We start from the raw sequence: 21,840 nt of genomic DNA, 5'->3' as shown, positions 1-21,840 counted from the left end.
GAACTTGCACATCTGTGCTATGTTCACCATTCTCACTGTTGCAGTAGCCTATGGGCAGGTTACCAAAGCTTATCCAGCTTGGGAAGAAGAAGAAGAATAGTGTTCCAGGAGCCCCTGAGGAGATAGCCCTTGCAAAGCCTGCTCTGAAACTACAGAATTTGTAGAGCTTTGTAAACACATGGCTAGAGGACCAAGTTGCTGACTTTAGAATCCACCACTTTCCTGTATGTCATCAAAGAAGCTAAAACTGTGGTAGAATTGGCTCTAACCCTGCCTGGATTAGTGTTACCATAGTGGAAGTAGCAAACAAACACATTAGCCAAGGACAACCACCTAGTTTATAGTCTGTTTGGAGCCTAATTGACCTTTCTTAGTCCCAGAATAATAGATTAATGGTCAGCCTTTCTGAAAGCATTGGTTCTGTCTCAGTAGTATCGGAGTTGCCCATGTATCTTAGTGTATGAAGTATGTTCTCTCCCTTGTTTTTAGGAATTGGATAGAAAACTGGAAGACTGATGTAATTCAAAGTAATCTCTGAGATAAACAAGAGCATGAATGAGGAATAGTCCATAGAGCTAACATTTTTCTATGTAAGACTCTCATAGGGTTCTCCCACCATGAGAGCTTGCAGCTTAGATACTCGCCTTGCAAAAGTCGGAGCAATGAGTAGAATGTCTTTCTAAGTAACAAACCTCAAATCAGCAAAAGATGCAGATTCAGAAGGTGACAAGGTCAGTTTCTTCAGCACAAAACTGAGATCCTATGATGGAGAGATTTGTTGGGGGGGGTGGTCATGTGCAATACTCCTTTCAGAAACTGTTTGACCACAAACTGGGAAGAAAAAGGGGGCTCCATGGGCAGAGAAGCTGATATGGCTGCGAGATGATGTTTGATAGAGGCGTACAGAAGGCCAGAGGATAGTAACTCGCACAAATATATGAACACCAGGGGTGTGAACTCTGTAATGGAACATTGGTTATTAGCTAGGCACCAACTAGAAAATCTTTTCCATTTGGCAATATGTGACTTTCTAGTGGTGTGTTTTCTTGTCTTCTTTAGTACCTATTGCATGTTCTTGTAAAAAAAATATGCCTAAAAGGTATCAAAATTGTATCATCCAGGCAACCAGTTTTAGTTGCCTGTTGTTGGGGTTTATCAAACGCCATTTTGTCCTAAGTGAATAGATCAGTCTGAGAAGAAGCTTGTGGTAATTGTCCTTGGCCACTTCCATAAGAAGAGAAAAACTGTTTTGCCTAGAACAATGATTTTTGTTAAATCTTTCTGAATCTTTAGAAGTACGTTCAGAATCACTGGAAAGGGTGAAAAAGCATGAAGGAACATCTCTAACCAAGGAAATGAAAAACCTCTATTTTACATGCTGGGTTGCAAATATTCCTTGAACTGAATTTATCTATTTTGTTTTTTCTTTTGAAAGGTGACAAACCGATCTACTTGAGGGTGTTCCCTGCATCTGGATCAATTCCTGGAGTACTTATGAATAGAGTGCCTGCCTAGGATCTGCTGAGTTTGTGTGACACTATGTTTTGCTCTGACAGTATGTAAAAAAAAAAAAAAAAAAATGAAAAGTGAGACAGTGATGAAGACCTAACTCCAAAACAATCATTGCCAACCTGCATAGGGGGTAAGACCCAGTAACCCCTAGTTTTAAGTACCACATCACTTAATGGGCCAGGCTTCCAAAGATGGTGTATAGTGTCTGTAGCTCGAATTACAGCCAGCATTTCTTTGACGTTTATGTGCTTTGATCTGTCCAAATTGTCCCACAGACCTTGCACCTTTTGCTACCATCAAAACCACACCCCAAAAAAATTCGAGACGTCAGTCTGGACAGATTGTTTTAGGGTAGGAATAAAAAAAAGGAAGTCTAGATTGAGTGTCACCTGATTCTTTCACCACTGAAGTTCTAACTTTACAAAGTCCAGCACTGGTAATTTGAAACTCTATGAGGTGAAGATGCTAGGTCCACATGTTTTAAGGAACCACTGAATCTTTCTTGTGTACAGCATGAAAAGGGGCATCAGTGGGATCATAGAAGCCATAAGTCATGGGATCTTGAGGAATTCTCTTGCTAAGAAGACCGAAAACTTCAGGAATACTTCTCGGTAAGTGTCCACTTTAACCTGGGATAAAAAGTTTTTTATTTATTTTTTTTTTTTTAGTAAGAGAGAGTCTATAAGGCAGCATAGAAAAATATGTGATAGTCAGACAGGATTTCTGTAAGTTTATTTGAAACCCCCTGATGGGTGCAGTAGGATGAAATCTTTGATAAGGACTCTGCACAGACAAGCAAGTCCTCTAAATAAGGAAAATGTGGATACCTTGCAGCCTGCATTGAGCCACTACAGGAACTCGGCACTTCTTGATTCAGTAGATAGCCCAAAAGTTAATTCAGAGAATTGGTAAAGTGACCCGGTTACACAAAATCTTAGGAATCTCCTGAAATTGTAAGGTATTGGGTGCGATGATCATATTTTGAAATTTAAGGTTACCATAATACAGTGGGCCTGAATTAGTGACTACACTGAATTTGGAGGGTCAGCATCTTGAATTTTGGAGCTTTCACATAAAGATTGAAAGATCCATAACTGGTTGCAGGAGATGTTTTTTTTTTTTGTACCAGAAGCATTCTGGAATTTGCAAGTCCCTTCTTAAAAGTGTTTTGCATGAACACGTTCCGTGACACCTGATGTTAATGTGAAGAAACAACTCTTTGGTTTGTAGGGTGAGAGAGAATTCCCTTGAAAGGAGGTGGAGAATCTGCCCATCGCCAGCTGTAAGATTTCTACATCACTCTTAAAACCTATTTATCTGAAATTATCCTATGAGCCAAGCAGGAACACCAAGTTTAAGATGTTTGAATAGGGGAAGGAGGAGGGGAAAATGTGGCAAGGTCTCTGACATATGCATTATGAAGCTGGTGCTTGGCTCTCTTGGTTTTTGAGATCGTTACCCTCCTGCCATTTTTGTCTTGGGTGCCTGACTGTTGTTAGGTTGAGTTTTCAGCTTATTGGGCCCATTGATACGGGTAGAGGTTTTAGATTGTAAGAATTTGTGGACCTGTGAAATCCTATAATCTCCCAGCATTAATTTAACACTCTTTTCCCATTGTTTGAGAACTTGAGTAACAACAAGCCCACATAAAACTTTTGAGTCTTCAGGAGAACTCAAAATTTCTGTCTTTGTCATCTGAAAAGTTTTGGTTTTGTACCCAAACAAATCTCATCAAAATAGTAGCTGAAGCAGAAGCTCCAGAAGCTATATCAGCATAATCCCCACTCTTTAAGGCATGTCTAGAAGCTCGAGACCGGTTAGACACAATCTGATTCATGTAAGACCTACCCTTCAGGGGTCAGGGAAGCAGAAAATTCTTCCAAGCTGTTAGCACACTTCAGTAGGAACTTCCTGGTATAACCCTGGTAGTTAAGGATTCTGAAGGCTAATGTTGCAGAAAAGACTCTTACCCTAGGCTAATGTGGCAGAAAAGTCTCTTACCCTGTCTGTCCAACCACTTCTCCCGCTTATCTCCAGGAACTGGGTAGGAAGAGGCAATATGCTTTTTCACTGCTTAAGCTGTAGTAAGAGTGATGGAAGCAGGGCCAGCTGTAAGATGAGAATAGAGAAAATGTACTAACTTGTGAAACTATATAACATTTATCTGCTTTTTTTAGGAACTGATGAGAGAGAATCAGGAGCATTACAAGTAGCTTTTAGTATGTCCTCCAAAGCAGGCAAAACAGGAGGAATAGGTACAGAATTAGGGACTTCTTATTCAAGTAAATTATAATATCTGCTGAATGCTGGGGCAACATCTGTCTGTTCACAAGCAATTACATCCATCAGTCTGGAAATGATCTCAGAAAAAGCAAGAGCCTCAATAGGCACCACTTCAGTTTCACTATTCATAGATTCAGAGTCTTGGGCTGTAGAACCCTTGAGTAAGGTAACCCTATCTCTGTCAACATCAGACTCCCCTAAAACTGCATCCTGTTCCTTACACAGAGGAGCAGAAGCATTGGGAAAAGGTGTATATACAAACAATTCAACCAGTTATATATATAACCAGTGTATATACAAACAATTCAACCAGTTTTTAAATTGTAATTGACATAGATAATATTGAAGTCAGGAATATAAATGGCAATAAGAAATTTGATGCTACTAATGACTTTGATGAGACTGGGAGTCTCAAAAGCATGATCTATGCTTTGGGAAAGAAGTTAAAAATTATAAATGGACTGAAAATTGATAATGTATATTTAACTAAATGTGTTGATAGTAAGATTGTTCCCATGGGTTTGAGATTTTTTAAACAACCCATGGGTATAGATTTAACTAGTGCAGTTAAAGATGAATTTAATTTGTTTTTTGACGAATGTGGGTATAATTATATGCGCTTATTAATTAAAAATAATGATGAAAGATTAAGTAATTTAATACAGGAAGCCGAGAAACTCAATACATGCATAGTTAATGATTTATTATTTACAGAATGGGAGAGGTTATATAATAAGCAATTTTTAGAAGCTGAGAAATTGATTGTTAAAGCAAGTCAACGCAAATCAAATAAACTGTTAAGGGATAGGGAACAATATAATAAAGGGATTGCGTATTCTTGGCCTAGTGCTAGGAATGACAATAAACAAGGTTTTAATAACCGTAATAAATATTATTATAATTACAATAATTATAATAAGGTTAATTACAATAAAAATGATGAATATGGATATCAGGAATTACATGAGAAAAGGGGCCAATATGTGAGACAGGATTTTCAGGGACATCCAAAGGACATAAGTCAACCATATCAGAGAAAAAATCTCTTCAACAGGAAGGGATACAATTAGCACCACCAGAATTATTGACCCCTTGTCATAACAATGTTGTTGTAGATGGAACACATGAAACAACTTGCGTTAAATACTAATCAATTTTTTGAGAAATCCAGCCACATTTTGATGAATATAAATAACAACTGTGACAACAAAGATGATGACATAACAATTAATGGAAATGTTTATACATATAAAAATTTTAATATTTATAATTATTCTAACATTGCAATTAATAGTGTTTATTTTGATTTATTTGTGAAAGGTATGAAATTTATTCCTAATCCAAATTTTAACTTAACTGAATTACTGATAGATTTTAAGAAATATGTTAGAAAGATTAATTTGGAAGTATTTTTTAATAATACGCCAAAAATTGAACATACTAATACTATTTTAAAATCAAGCAATTTGTGTAACAAAACTAGTACTTTTACACCACCTAATCATCCTTCTATAGATACTTTTGATAGAGTAGTAACAAGGGAATTTTACCAGGAATATTTTAATTTGAAACAGACTACTAATATTAATAACTTATCAAAAAATGAATTGAAATTATTAAATGAAATTAGGAATGATTACAATATTAGACTAATGAAACCAGATAAGGGGGGAGGGATAGTGCTATATGACAATATACAGTATACTAAGAAAATATATGATATTTTATATTTAACAGGTAATTATGAGACGATTTTACGTAATGAATTACATATAGCATATCAACGTATTGATTCTTATATAGAGGAATATTTGTTAGATGGTCGTATTACTGAAGAAACATATAAATTTGTAAAGGTTAAATTTCCTAAAGTAGCCACCCTTATAGGAATACCCAAGGTGCACAAAAATATTATAGACCCTCCTTTTAGACCAATAGTCTCGGGTAGCAATTCCAAAACATTTCCTATTGGTAAGTATATAGATATTAAATTAAAAAGCATGTATTCGACAATAAAACATATGGTTAAGGATTCCTGGGTTTTTCTAGCTAATTTTCCAATTGATATAATAAAAAATAGTAATAACATCACTACTTCTATAATTACAGTCACAGTGGATGTCATCGACTTGTTCTCATGTATCCCAAAGCAGGGAAGGCTTAGAGGCCTTCAAAAACAGCATAGTTAAACATACTAATTTTGACTGGGACGAAATATGTTTATTGGTTGAAATGATGTCCATTGTTTTGGACAATAACTTTATATATTTTGAAGGAGAATATTTTAAGCAAACGAGGGGGGTAGCTATGGGGGCAGCTTGTGCCCCCATATATGCCAACCTTGTTATGCTTAATTGGGAGGACACCATTTTGTTTCCCAGCCAATATTTTACTTATGTAAGATATTATTCAAGGTTTCTTGATGATATTTACATTCTGTGGGAAGGTGAAAAAGAAATGTTGCAATAATTTATAGATTTTCTCAACACTAGTAGTGATTATTTGAAATTCACATATACTCAGGGTAACAATGGTTTACCGTATTTGGACACCCATATCTATTACAAAGAGGGTGTTGTTTATTCTACAATCCATAGGAAAAGTACTTTCTCCAACAGCTATTTAGCTTATAACAGCTGTCACCCACAAAAAGTTAAACAAAATGTTTTTAAGGGGCAATGTATCCGTGCAGCACATATTGTTTCTAATTTTGAAGATATGAAAAAAGAATTAGAGTACATAAAAAGTTTATTCATCCAAAGAGGCTATCCTGAAGAAATGTTGGATGAAATAATAATATATGTCACTAACCAGTGGAATATTAAATATAGACCACTTTTGGAAGCTGGCAATATATTTTTTAATAATTGTGATACAAAATCCCTTACAAACATACATATCGAATTATAGTTATCAGAGACTGTTTATATTACAATATAACTTATGGGTAGATCATATAAAAAGAATTATTTATAAATTTTGGTATTTGATAAGTAGTGACACAAGTTTGGTAAAATTATTGGGATCCAAACCAAATTTTATATATAAAATGGGTAAAAATATGAAGTTTCTTATGGAACATAGATACACAGAGAAGAAAAGAAAAAAAATTTTGAGTAACACAAGAAGTAGTAAATGTGGATTCTGCAATCAATGCAGATATATGTCTTTGGAAAGTAAAATAAAATTACAGAATGGATTGAAATCTAACATAAGATGTAGATATGGGAATTGCAACACAAAAAATGTAGTATATTTAGCTAAATGTGGAAAATGTTCAAGTTTTTACATTGGAAAGACAGAAAGATGTCTCAAAAGAAGTATATATGACCACATATACAGTATTAAGACCAAGGATAAAACTAATGCCTTATTCCGGCATGTTGATGCTGAAGGCGATGACCATAATTTTATGTTTAGCATTCTTGATACTGTTGAAATGGATCCTAGAGGTGGTGATATTAAAAGTTTACTAGCATACAAAGAAACGTGGTGGCAAATATGCTTAGATGCCACGACTTCTCCTGGATTAAATGAATTTATATCAACCAAATCGTTGTTATTAGTATAAAGTGATACAAAATGATTATAATATATATATATTTATTTATTATTTATTAACTATATATTTATGTAACTTATTTATTTAATTATATAAGTGAATTTTTATCAAATTTTAGTAGTTATTTTATTATTAATTTTATGTTAAATAGTTAATATTGGATTAGTTGGTTGTTAAAATGAATCAATTTTAATGAAAATGGAATAGTCCATTTCCATCTTTGTTGTCCCTAGAGTTACTATCATCATTATTTATTTATTTATTATTAAGCATCCAGCAAGATAATTCATCTAAAAAATTTTAAACAAATATTTAAAAAAAATATATAAAAAATAATTCATCTGCATAAGAATATTTTATTTGAATATTTTATTTGTATACATATTATTTATTACTATCACACATATATAAAAAATTCCTTGCAAGTATATATTTTCAAATATTAATGGGTTTGTTTATATTGTTTATATATTATGCGTACTCATACGTATGTTCCTATTCAATTATGGTATTATACTGACGAGCAATATTTGGTTGTAAATGTGTAGTTGCTTCGTTTGAACTGAGAATTTTAAGGTTAGGAGACTCTTATGTGTGGTAAGATTGTCCTTCATTTAGTTATTTGTTCAGTTATTTACTCAATAATGTGTTAGTATGACTTTAAATGGAATGAGCAGTTTTGGCGCCATAAAGTTTATATAAGTAGTAGATTAACTTGAAAGTAGTAGTTCTGATGAAGACCAGTTACTGTGGTTGAAAGCGCTTAACTCTGTTTGCTACATATCTCGTCTGTCTGTTTTATTTGCTTGTCGTTTTAGTTCGTGTTCGTGCTTTGTGACAATAAACTGTGGATTATTTTTGGCAGTCGTCGGCACTTATTGGTGTTTTCCAAAGGCTTTTCTTTGGAGGTTTGTTTGTATATACACCCAGAGTTGAATGACTGTAATGGACTCTTGGCTCGTGTAATAATATCATCATTGCAGACAGAAAACATTTTTTTTAATTTTTAATATGATTTAACTTTTTTTTTCTAGGTATATCCCTAAAGGGTGAATGGCTAGAGGAGTACATATCATCCAGATGTAAAGGTCCATTTCCTTGGGCAAGTCAAGAAGATCCACTTCGAGTATCTTCTTTATTCAAATATGATGGTTCTCCTATGCCCAAGGAGGGCAGCTGGAACAGCTGCAGAGGACATGTCTGACCCGTAGTCCATAGTGGCTGACCAGACTACACTAGAGGAATTCAAGGAAATAGGCAAGTGGTCTGAGGCACCAGCAGTGGCTTTGGCAGGGTCACCCACCATCGGATGAAGCACAGTAATAGCCTACATAGGAAGCATGGATTCATGTTTTGATTTTTTTTTCTCTTTTTGGGTACATTAGGAGAAGGACCAACATGACCGAGGTAAGTATCCATCCTTTAGCCGGAAAAGAATCCCGATTGTGCGTAAAGTATGGCTGAAGGAATCTGTCGGAAGGTTAGATGTCAATAGTAAGCATAAACAACGCACTGCCCTTCCAGTCCAATCAAAATTAGCCCACAACAAAGTAACACAAGCAACAGAAGAAATCCCTGTCAAAAATAGAATTAAATAAATTAATTGCCCTGTAAAATCTAAGCAAAAAAAAGTATAAACACAATAGTTCACATAAAATCCACTTCTCCCAGAAAGACTTTCTGTCCAAAAACACTTCAGTAGCAATAAATAAACTTTAACTGTAGCTCTAGGGCACTAATGACAGTCAGCTGTTCGAAAGCAATCTCTAGAGAGACAGTAGCAGTAATTGAAGAAAGTCTACTGAGATGCCTGAAAAGCTGGTATTTTTAGTGACGTACTACTTTTTGCCACAAAAATCAGATGAAACATTAAAACATATTGAAGTATACCTTGTATGTGTAAAAGGGGTCTTGTGTGTCTGACAGTAAGCCTTCACTGACTACTACACTGCAGAAAACTCAGAAATGCATCTGTATGAGACTGCAAAACATTTTTAGTCTTTCTGCCTGCTTTTATAGATACCTCTAAAAGGATTTATTTATTTATTATTTTAGTTTTACATTTGTTGCTCAGGATAATCCAATTGGATATATGTCCATTTTCAGCGGAGCCCCAGTGACAGAATACAAAGATTGCACAGAAATTAGATACATAGTAAAATATAACACAAAAACTCAAGCATATTTACAAGTTGGTTTAGTGATGCGTCCAGCAGGGACTCACAAGTTACATAGTTTGTCAAATTAAAAACAAAATCATCTGATTGCAACAAACAGTACTGAGTATTAATTGCTTACAGTACTGTCTAGGTAGGGAAATCATTTTGTAGTTTAATCAGGGTTGGTACAGAGACAAAGCCAGTGCGTTTTGAAATACTGTTTGATGCTTTTTTTGAAGAGACTTAGGGAGGGTTAGAGGGTTATATGGTTTGGCAGTGAATTCCAAGTTTTGCCAGTGAAGTTAGCAAACAGGGATCCACCAGCTGAATTATTAGCTTTGTAGGTTTGGACCAATAGTTTGTTAGATGACCATAGTGACCTTACATTATTGCATGGTTTTATAATATTTTTAAGTGAGGGTGTATCTTCAGGTTGGTATAGAATTTTGTGTGCTATTAAGAGTTGATTGAATTGAATTAAACTGGGCAGTTCTAGCCACTCTAGTTGATTAATGTTCTGGCAGTGATGGGTTCTGTATGCTGAGCCAGTGGCGAATCTGGGAATATGGTTGTAGCTGTGTGAGAGCTTGCTCAGATCAGATTTATTAAGGTTGGAGAGTATGGGGGAGGCATATATAAGAGTAGGTGCAACCAGGCGATTGTGGTCCGCTAATGGGGTCAAAATGGCTTGTTTCTGTAAAGAGATCCAAGCTTCTTATTGATGGTTTGTATGATTTTGTTGACATGTAGATTGAATTTAAGATTATCTATAGTTACCCCTAGAGGCTTACTATGGGTGTCCGGGGAGATAGAGGTACCATTGTTGGATGTAACAGAGAAGGAAAATGGGGTGGATCTAGTAGTGGAGGAAAAGAGTCGAAGTTTAGTTTTGCTGGGGTACAGCTGTAGACTTTGGTTAGAGAGCCAGTTTTCAATAGTGTTAAATGTGTTTTGGGTTAAGATTTGTAGATATGGGGAGGAGGCTGAGCAGATCAGGGTGGAATCATCTGCATATTGAATGCAGGTAACTTTGGGGATAGTAGTGTGAAGGTTGTTGATGAAGATAGAAAAGAGTAGTGGTCCTAAAATGGAGGCTTTAGGGACACAGAGTGTGAGAGGTAGCTGGCTGGACAGTTTGGCCTGCCATAATACAGCCTGTTGTCTGCCAGTCAAATAGGACTGGAACCACTAGATTGCATGATTATTCATGGAGATGGGTTTTAGGGAATGGATGAGAAGTTCATGGTTGACCATATCAAATGCTTTTGATAGGTCAAGAAAGAGGGCTGAGGATAGCATATTGTCATTCCTGTTTTGGTTAATGGCATTAGTATAGGAAAGGAGGGCAGAGGTGGTGCTGTGATGTGGCCTAAAGCCATGCTGAGGGTTAAGACAGCAGATTGCTCTGTTTACGATAATGCATTAGTTGCTTATGTACGCACATCTCCATTGTTTTAGCTAGTGGTGAAAGAATGGCAATGGGTCTATAGTTGGATAGTTCCGTGGAACTTCCACCTTTATGGAGTGGGATAACGGGATATTTTCCAGAGGGAGGGGATAGCACCATTGGATAAGGTTCTGTTGATCAGGATAGATATGGGGTATGCAGTGGCATCTGCAGCTTTTTGTAGGTACTCTGCAGGGAGGGAGGTCAGCAGAACGAGTAGCTGGTTTTAATTTTTTTATTAAGGTTTGGATAAAAGTGGTAGAGACAGGTTGGAAGCTAAAGAGGGGTTGAATAGTAGGTAGATTAGAGGTAGGGTTGGAGTTTGTGGAAGTTAGTTGATTAGCTAGGGATTGGATTGTTTCAGTGAAAAAGTTATTAAGGGCACCAGCTATGGTCTCTGAGGAATTGTGGGGTTTAGCTTGAAGGGGGTTGGTTGGTTGATTGTCCTGGATGAAGATGCTGATTTATGCCTGTCCAAAACTTTTGGAGATTGCTTTGGTGTTTAGAAGATTTTGATAGTAGCTTTTTTTATCTAGCAGAATGGATTTTTTTTTGTTTCATTCCTGAGTTTGCGGTATTGTAAATGGTCAAGAGGGGCTTTAGTTGATCGCCAGTTGGCCCAGGCTTTGTTTCTGGTTTTGATTTTTGACTTGGTATCCTTTGTGAGCCATGGTGTAGAATTTGATTTGGTTTTTATAGTACGTGCAGGAGCATGGGAATCAAGGATACTTAGGATTTTAGTATTAAAGTAAGCTATGGCCTCATCTAGTTGTAGAATTTTTAGTACTGACCAGTCTAATGACTTCAGTTCGTTTTGGAAATTAACGGAATTGAAGTAGTTATTGTTTCTGTTAGTTTTGTATATGGTCTGGTGGGGGGTCTCTACCTTTTGCTTTATGATATAGGTTAGTAGGTGATCGCTGAGGTCATCAGGGAGAGTCCCAGCTGTGTACAGTTGGGGTTGGCTGTTGACAAGTATCCAGTCTAGGATACCTTCCCTGTTGGTTGGAATTAGCCTATCAGCAGCTAGTGTGACTGTATAGGAGGGGGTTAGAGTTTTGGGAAGGTGGCAGAGTGCTGTACCCTTGGCAGGATGCTACCCATAGGCTACTGCAGCAGTGAGAAAGATGAACATTTGCTGTCTTTATATGCCTTCTCCAGATTGAATGAGCAGAGCCTGCATTTTACAGCTGTGTTTGATGTTTTGTTTAATTTTGTTTACTTTAATTTACTTGTGACATTAGGGGCGGCTGCGGTGGTGCAGCGGTTAGTGTTGCCACCTCACAGCAAGAGGTTCTCTGGTTCGATCCTCAGCTGGGGTGCCTTCTGTGCGGAGTCTGCATGTCCTCCCTGTGGTCGTGTGGATTTCCTCCAGGTGCTCCGGTTTCCTCCCAAATCCCAAAGACATGCTGTAGGTGGATTGGACACTGTAAATTGGCCCCAGACATGAGTGTGTGCCTTCTGTGGAAGGTTGGGCGCTGGGCTAGTAACTCGACACCATAAAACTCCACTGCTAATCATGAGCGGACAGGTGATCCTCTGTGGCGACCCCTAACTGGGAAAAGCCGAAAGAAGAAGAATTTACTTGTGACATTGTTGAGTTCCACATGAACATAGGCTGTTTGAACTATCTCAGTAGTGCCATTGACTTAGATATGTGCTTATATATGTATGTGTATATGTATGGTTGTAGATTTTTCAGCAGTTTTTAATACTTAAACCTGACTTAACTTTTATAAAAAATATCATATTGCCACTAGTACTTCAGACCTTACAAAATGTTTACATGATGCAGGCACATACTTCATTGCAGACCCAGATAGCAACCACCTTTTGTAGTTAGAGACTCTTGAATGCATTGGATCTATGTATTCTTTATGAGACAGACACCACTAATTTAACATTGAAAATACTAATGTAACTAACCCAATAAATCTGAGAGATAAGAGTAGTGAGGCATAGCTGCTTTTAAGATACTTGTACACAGGGAGGTCTTGATGTTGCTGCTTTAATTAGCAGTGAAGCCGTTTTAGATAAAGGTGAATTAACGCGTACATAGAATGAACAGATTTATTAATTGTATGTGCATTTCTTGTAAATAAAGGCCCTTGCCATAATGCTAAAGATGGTAACTGTTGTGTGTAATTAGAAGTGAATTGAAAGAATGTTAATGATTTAGCTGTGCGTGGAAAAAAATTTAATTTTGAGCTTTTCAGAGATTATGGATAATAGGCCTAGCATATTTAGTTGCTTTTTTGAGGTTTGACAACTAAACCAAATGTTCTTATTGATGCTACTTGCTGAGTGTGTGGAAAGAGCAACTGCTTATGTCCCCAGCAATCTATCCATCTGTCTTGTCTGTGCAAATCTTGCATAATCTAACACTTTTTGGGGAATTTATTTGCCTACAATGTACTTTTCGTTGCTAGGTTAATGCTCTATGAAAGACCAGTGGGCAGGGAGTGGGTGGGTTTGGAGGAAATACTCTGTAGACATCAAGATTTGTGTGTTTAGACATCAAGATTTGTGTGTTGAGCTGCCTGGGTCACTGCATGTTTTTGATAAATGCAAAACTAGGCCATTTGAGGTGAGATTCAAAGTAATAGTGTTATGTAGTTATTGTCACATGAATGTTGATAGAAAGCACGGAATATATTGCAGAAAATTTAGGTTTGGAGGAAACTGTTTAGTGATGTGCATGAAAGTTGCAAGCCAAACCAAAAGTATTTGATTTTGATTAATTTGACTGTGTGTGCAAGAAGCAGTAAAGGTATTCAAAAAGATTAGTCTACATTTATAGCAGCTAGCAGGGCTGCTGCCTGGTCATGTGATATGTTTAGGAGTGACTGAAACTGAAGTTACTGTTATCTTGCATCGTTATCAACTTCATTTTTTGCTGAGATACTAATTAAAGCACAAGTTGGCAAAGGTTTGAGAAATGGTATTTGAAATAGTCGTGAAGGATTAAAATTCAGAGAGTATTTGCGACTGATTGGAGTACCAGAAGGGGAGGAAGACATGGATTTGCTGACTGTTAAAACAAAGTGGCATATTGGTTAGGCTTTTTGAAGAGTTCATTACGTGTTGAAATGTGGTATTATTCCATTGACTGACTATGATAAAGAAGAATGGAAGCTTAGCGTTATTATTTTTATTATTTTTTGTTATTTGTCTTGATACAAAAAACAAATTTTACGGTTGCTATAGTGACTTGGGGAGATGAACCATAGTTGCTGAGTGGCCAGTTTATGATGAAACCAATTCTTAGAAGCTACATATCAACAGAAACTATAATTTATAGAGGCTAATTTGTAATTTGTAAAGACAAAAGATTGAGCAGCTGACTGGTGTAGTCAGAATAATTTGGAGCTGAACACACTTAAAACTGGAGATGAGTGGACTTTAGGAGTGCATCCCCCCTCTTATTATATTTAATACTGCTGTGTCAGTTGTGGAATTCTTCAAGTTTTGGGGATCTATAATCTCCCTGGACTTGAAGTGGGAGACCAATGTAGGGTCCCTCATAAAAAAGGCAAAACAGTGAACGTACTTTCTGCGACATCTGAGGAAGTTCAACCTCCCATAGAACTGTTGATTCAGTTCTATACAGCAGTCATTGAGTCTGTTCTCAGCTCATGCATAACAGTGTTGTTTGGATCTCTGTCTAATCATGACAAAAATAGGTTACATCGGAAAGTCAAGTCTGCCGAAAATATCATTGGTGCTAGTTTGCCCTCCTTACAGGACCTATACTACTCCAGAGTCATGAAAAGGGCAGGGTAAATCATCACTGACCCTTCACATCCAGGCCACCATCTTTTTGAGCTGTTACCATCGGCCAGGCATTATAGATTAATACATACCAAAACAAGCGGATATAAGAACAGTTTTTTTCCACAGGCCATCAAGTTATGTTAAGTCCGCTTATTAGGCTGGGGTATTCTTTTTCCCAAGCGTCTGAGAATTGTTAATACTTGTGTTTTTTTCAGAGTTCAGTATTTCTTGCACAGAGTTGCACTCTGCACCTTGTATGTATACATATTGTATATTTACTTTTTTTTTTTTTGGCTTGTTCTTAATAGTTGTAGGTATGTCGTTTATGTAATTCATACTTTGAGAGTAATTGAAACTGTAGTCAAATTCCTTGTATGTGCAAATACTTGGCCAGTAAATTTGATTCTGATTCTTATTTTGTTAGGGATTGTAAAAATGCCAGAGAAGTATGAACATTGAAATAATTTTCCTGCTGCATTGATGCTATTTTGAAGAGGAGGAATGTTTCCATTTGAAATGAAGCATAGGTGACGGTAAAGATAAAATCTACCTATCCCAACTATCTTATGGAAAAGTTTAGAGAGACTGTATATGTATTTCCAATATGGACAAATCTGCAAATTTAGCAGATGTGGTTTATAAAGAGGATGAGGGAGAATAGTGGAATGGGAAATGGTGACTGGTGTTGTATAGTGCAGCTGGAGCTGGTTGACTCAAATGAATAACTGTTTCTACCTGATACTGTGTATATTAGGGAATGGACTATTTAACTTTTGTGGAATTTTATTTTGCCAGCTCACTGGTGTAGAGGGTAAAGTACTTTGACCCTGACTCTGATTACCTATGATTGACTATAGAGTCATGGATGCTGGAAGGAATAGGCAGGTAGGATGGGAGATGTGGTCGGATTTTTCAGCATTAATTGTCTTAAAGCAAAAGATCAGGCATGTTTTCTTGTACATTGACAGAGTTTTAAAGGATGTTGGGGGGGGCACTGAAATTGTAGTAAAAGACAAGATTAAGAGTGATAATTGATCACAAAGATTTGATAACATGGATCATTATGGAAATGGAATCAGAGTAGTTTAATCTGGGATGAGGTGATCAAGAGTATGATCAGGAATGTTAACAGGGATAGCAGTTAGTCTCTTAAGTAAGATGTATATAATTTGCTGTTAATATCAAAGAATATAGTATAAAATATTCTAGTTTGCAAGTTGTAGTTTAAAGATGCACAATGGATGCCCTTTGAAGCAGACTTATGTATAGAAAAAAGGTTATATACAGTAGACTATAACCATAGTTTATGTACATGTTCTGTATCAAGATAGTTTTAAATTGCACAATGGAAATAGTCTTGCATGGTGATTTGTATACATTATGTATCCATTGATTGAAGGCTTAATAAAGAAGGTTTTAAAAAGTTGTGTGTTTAGCTTATAAGTATCATAAAGCAAAGTGGGACCTTTCCTCAAGAGGTGTACAATAAAGTTCCTGTCTACTCCATGAGATGGCTGTCCACCTCACATTGCATATGCTTTGGATAGTGTTTTCATAGAAGGTTGTCTAAAATAGAGTCCTGGCCTGAGCTTGGAGACCCCTTTGAGGATGGGGTAGTCTTAATATTTAAGACTGGGGAAAAAAAACCCTCATTGAGAATGGTGTAGAAGGCTCTGAGGGGAAGTTGAGGATAAGTTGCATAAATAGGTCCACTAAACAGTTGTCGTCCAAAGCTATAGCACAGTGGGTATAATATCTGAAGAGGGTAAACTTTGAAGGGCAGTATCAGAATATAAGGAAGTGTCTTTTATGTCCATCTTTCTTGATTGCTTGTCCCTTTTGTGTTTATTTCTCACATTTTCTTTGCATGATATGCGTACTTGGTGTTTTGTCCCATTTGTGAAGGATTATCACAACGTTTTATTTATCTCTATAAAAGGCTGTCTTATGCAAAGAAAGCAGATTATATTTGTGATTGTGGACAGAACAAATGTTAGCTGTAAGCTTGTACTTTGCCCTGATTACAGAATTGTTACTGGACTTCTATGTTTCCTGTGTTCTCTTGAAACTTATTGTTCCTGTTTTAAACCTTTCAGCAAATACTGGTGATTGAATTTTTCTAATATTCCATGAAATGTGTTTTGTACTGTATTATATTTTAATTTGTTCTTCTATTCCACCGTATTGTCAGCCCCTCTCTTTGGCATTGAATTTAGCATTACTGGAAAGCGAGTCTCTTCATTTGTAGTATTGCAGCCATTTAGGTGTTAACAAGTACTGGCCTACTGCTATTATTTTGACAGTTTCCATGCCTTGCTTCTAGGTGGCAACACAGGAATTGGGAAAATGACTGCAGTGGATCTTGCCAGACGAGGGGCTCGGGTTATACTGGCCTGTCGAAGCAAACAGAGAGGAGAGGCTGCAGCTTATGATATTAGAAAGGTAACTTTGGGTGGGGATGTTTGCTTTATTGAACAATTGTATATTGCCTTTTGTTAGCTGAAGGCTGTATACATATTTGTTTATATGTGACAGAATGCCTTTGATTGGCAACTTTCTTACAAGATACCGTAATCCATGCTCTTGTTTGAGGGAGGGAGGATTTCACCTCTCATTGGTCATCCAGCAAAGTAATATTTTGCAAACAGGTTTTTGCCTGGCCTTTGTATCAGCCCTGTTGAAAGTAGGAGTTCTACAAAATTATTTTTGGAAAACTGTGGTCTCTTCTTTTGTACTGCTTAAGTGTTGTTCCTAAAGTTTCTTTTATAAGAACATAGGAAAAATGCCAGACAACCATAAGCTTTTTGGCTGCATACAGTGTGTACACCTGTAAGTAGATACAGTAAAATGTTCTTGACACCTTTTGCAAGAGCTTAATAGTAATCACGTCCTAAACTGGGTAAGGCTGTACATGATAGCCCTGGTGTAAAATTGTCTACCCATCCTGTTTGTCAGGATTACCCTTAAAGATAGACAAAGAACTACCTTGCTCGCCTTGTAGTGGTAACTTTTCCTTAGCTTATAATTGGAAGTAATTAAGAATACGCTGAATTAGAAACCTATCCCTCCAGCGAGTCTTATTTGTTTATGTAGATTTAGTTCCCAGTATGTGTGTTTGTAGAGCCACTGGTTTTGCATTGGAATAGGAGTCAAATAGGATTGGGATCTTTCATGACTCTGTGTGATACAGGTCACCTTGCAGCAGCTAGTAGGTCACTGTGTATGAGGAGAGATGATTGAAAGATGTGGGGTCTTTCATTTTCTTGTTTAAAGATTGATGGGTCCTTTCCAGTTGTAATTATGGTTGGATATATACATACCAAAGGGAACATTTTATTTAGTGGGTGGATGGGGGGCTCTGATAAGAAAAGAGTACAGTGATAAGATTACTACATTAGATCTTGAGGATATTCTTCTGAAAATTAACTGGGCCATTTAGAATAATTTCCTGACTGTGGTGTAAACATGATAATCAAATGGGAGTTATCCACAAATGTACCCAGATCTCTTATGACCATACCTATCTGAAGAGGAGTACGACTTAAAACAGAGATGGGAACAGTTTTTTTTTTCTTTGCTGAGCACTATGGTGCTGCATTTTTGTATTTAGCCATAGTCCATTTTCAGTACATCAGGGGTGTGCATATTCCAGTCCTTGTTAGAGAACACTCTAATATCCCTGCTAGGTACAGAGTGGAGAAAATAAAACTTGTCATATTTCATGATTTCTTCAGAATGACTTGCTGCAATATTCATTTTGGCCTGTAATCTTCCATGCCATTTAAAATGTTTATTTTAGAGTATGCTATCTCATAGTTTCTAGGTCTCTGCTTTGTAGACTGAAGCCGTGGTGATACAGCAGTAGCATTGTTGCCTCACAGCAAGAGCTTCTTCTGTTTGACTCATGGCTGGAGTGCCTTCTGTGTGGAGTCTGCATGTCCTCCCTGCAGTCGAGTGGCCTCCGAAAGACATACGTGAATGGGTGTGCCTTCGTTGAAGGTTGGGTGTCGGGCTGGCAACTCGGCACCATAAAAAAATCTACTGCCAATCATTAGTGGACCGGAGTTCCACTGTGGCGACCCCTAACCGGGAAAAGCTGAAAAGACAAACAACAACTTTGTAGACTGTTTACCTACTAAAATCTTGGGAAATGCACTGTCTACTTGATCAGGTAGATCATTCTAAATTCATTGCGTTGGATGTCTACTTTACACTGTACAAGACCAAGTACACTCAGTGTGAAAATACTATTAGAATGGCACACTGGCTGAAAAGCTGCAGCATGGCATGAGATGATACAGATTTCCTAGTATAAACTGGGTGATCTTTCTCATGTCTGTTATTGTGTGTTTATTTTATTAATTGTTGTTATGACGTATTGAGGCCATTTCCAGTTCTTTTCTGCCTTGAGTCTAGGTGAATGGTCATTAAGGAGGACTTGCTCCTTTATTTCTCTTCCTTGTTGGATTAACTATCACCTCAGTCCCCCCCCCCCCACTACTGTAAGACTCGTTAGAGTATCTATCAATCTTTCTTGATAGGTATTTTTTTAACTTAATAGCTTCATTGGGAATGATGTTCTATATAGCTTAATACTCTCTGTATGGAAAAGTGTTTTCAGCATATAGCTTCAGAGTCCTCTTCTTTTCCCCTTCTTATTTTCAGATTAGATTGTGTCTTTTCTTGTATGCATTATTTCATCAGATGTTGGAATGTTGTTCATTTTCTTGAAATGCTTAGCTTATAATTGGAAGTAATTAAGAATGCAAATTGAGTTTAATGTTTAATACTTGCTGTACTGCTCTGAGGATGGCTTGCATTATCATACTACTTTGGTAATGTTCCGTGATGTATTCCAGTGGCACAGATCAACCAAGCCGTTATGATCTTACCATAGTAGTGTGCAGTGTCGCATCATGGCAGCCCAGTCATATTCAAGTAAACACTACATCTGGTCTTGTATATTCTGAAGCATATGTTTATATACTAATTGTCTCATAAAAGCCAGCATATAGAGCCCAGGTGTCTATTTCTGTCACTTGGGCATAGGTTTAGTTAAAGTTTTGGATTGTTCTGGGCAACCATCTTGCCGTTACTGTTGGCTGAGGGGTAGCAGAGTTTGCCACATTCTAACACAGATTCACTTCTGGCATAGGCCAAGTGCTAGTTTTGGCTGTGTAGTTCAAGGAATGGAAGGAGCTGTGCAGAGAGAGTCACCTGGCTGTGCATGAAAGTGGGCATATGTGTTTGCTTTCTTGCTAGGTGCATGGCTCTGGCACTGTAGTACAGAATTTAAAAAAAAATGTGTTTTCTGCAGTTTCATGGTGTAGAAAGCTTTCCAGACACCTTGTCTCTTATGTCCATTGCAACAGATACACAGAGGTTGCTTTCCACGTGAAAGACCTCATCTTCATTGGATATGTGAGGGTTGCGTTGATGGTGGGGGAGGGTGGAGGAAAATGATGATTTAATTTGAACAATCCCTTTCCTGAATTAGGTGAAGAAGAATGAAGCAGCAAATAAATATTTCAGAGACACCACTAAAGTTAAACTATGTAATGGATTTTTTTCTCTTACTATACTGTAGTTTTATACACACTGTATGATGGCAGCATGGTGCTGTAAACCAAAGTGTTATGCATTCTTATGGTCACTCTGGGACTTGACCATGAGAGCAGTTTCATTAGTGTCCTACAGGTACCACTAAAAAGCATAATGGTTTGGTCAGTGGTGGTATTGCTAAATGTGTTCTATCATACATTTGTTGGCACTACTAAAGTCAGAACAGTATCACACCAGCTGCAAGTGAAAGGTACAAAAAATTGCATTTTTTGCATATGGGCAAGCCTCCCTACACCCCCACATCTCAAATGTATTAACTCCGAGACTTACTGTACAACATTTATAGGACGGGGAAACTTCCTTTACCCCACTGTTCTGAATTCTTTGTTTTCTCCATTTGATAAGTTTCAATGAAACACTGGACCCAGACGAAGTAAAAAAAAAAAAGTGCATTTCTTGTTTTGTCACATGACTACTTGACAAACAGTAGGACTTCAGCAATTTAACTGCATTGGTGCTGGTCATGTTTCCCTATCAAAAGTGTACCCCAAAATTTGATGACTGATAGAGTTTTTGAAATGGTGGATTAGTACATTCTAGTACAAAAACTACATTATTGCAGTTTCTCTACAGTGGTCTGCTTCTGGTTCAGTGATTATCTACAAAACAGATTTTTGTTTCTGCAAATGACCTACATACGCAAATTGGTAAGCTAGGCACAAGGGTACTACAGTGGATTGTCCTTAGACTCCTATTTTCTCTATTCATCAATAATCTTCCATATGCAAATGATGCAGTAATCAGACCCTGTAGGTGTGCTAATTAAGTTTATAGAGTACTACAAAAAGATATTCACTACTTTGAAACTAACAGCTAACCAACAGCCTCAAACTCGATACCCAAAAATCTACAGTCATGCTGTTAGGAACTCTGCAACTAATAACCAAATCCACCACCCTTCCTCGCTGTCTTTTGGGGGACCCAGACCGGCATCACATCTATTGACCATTATATATTATAGGGTCATAGGTAAGTACTAGTCTAGCTGCCCTTGCAGAACATTTTAAGCCTAGCCAGTTTGCTTTTTTTGTGCTCAAAATAACCTATCCCATTTGGTTATAGACTGGCCTTACCCATCCCATGGCCAGTAATTATATATTGCCCCTAATGAGAATGACTGGGATCATACCATAGATAATTTGAGGGGACCCATGCATGAGATAAAGCATTTATCCATTAGTAGTACAGGAGGGAGTTCTGGGGTTACATTTTCTGTTTCTCATCCATAGATCTAAGTTGTGCTTGAAAATGAATAGGAATAAACTTTGTTTTATGGAGTCTGTTTCATTCCAGTGGTATCCTCTGCAGAATATACCTGTCCCTCCAAACTGTTCTCTCAAACTACTATCAAAGATACTTGCGTCTAACCTTAAGTCCCAGTCTTACCTTCCACCTGCACTCAGAAAAACGAGACAAACTTGTTGTAAACCAAGTAAAAGTTGCACACACGGTCTCTCATCTTCTGTCTGCAGAATCCAGAA

At 37.1% G+C, this 21,840-nt stretch overlaps 1 protein-coding gene across 2 annotated transcripts in view; it reads left to right on the top strand.

The window, feature by feature from the left end:
• DHRS13 (dehydrogenase/reductase 13) overlaps positions 1-21,840 on the top strand; it is a 321,157-nt gene that overhangs the window by 47,487 nt on the left and 251,830 nt on the right. Inside the window, exons 2-3 of one of the 2 annotated variants that reach the window (XM_044054430.1) lie at positions 15,162-15,270; positions 17,061-17,179. In XM_044054430.1, coding sequence (XP_043910365.1) covers positions 17,084-17,179 — 96 coding nt within the window. In that variant the 5' untranslated portion in view covers positions 15,162-15,270; positions 17,061-17,083. The remainder of the gene's footprint in view (positions 1-15,161; positions 15,271-17,060; positions 17,180-21,840) is intronic. The other variant, XM_044054429.1, reaches the window with a different exon arrangement.

Source organism: Protopterus annectens, chromosome 13.part0, assembly GCF_019279795.1.
Source record: "Protopterus annectens isolate FY-2018-M chromosome 13.part0, PAN1.0, whole genome shotgun sequence".
NCBI lineage: Eukaryota > Metazoa > Chordata > Ceratodontiformes > Protopteridae > Protopterus > Protopterus annectens.
The sequence above is the reverse complement of the archived record's forward strand: the minus strand, read 5'-3'. Positions and strand labels throughout refer to the sequence as shown.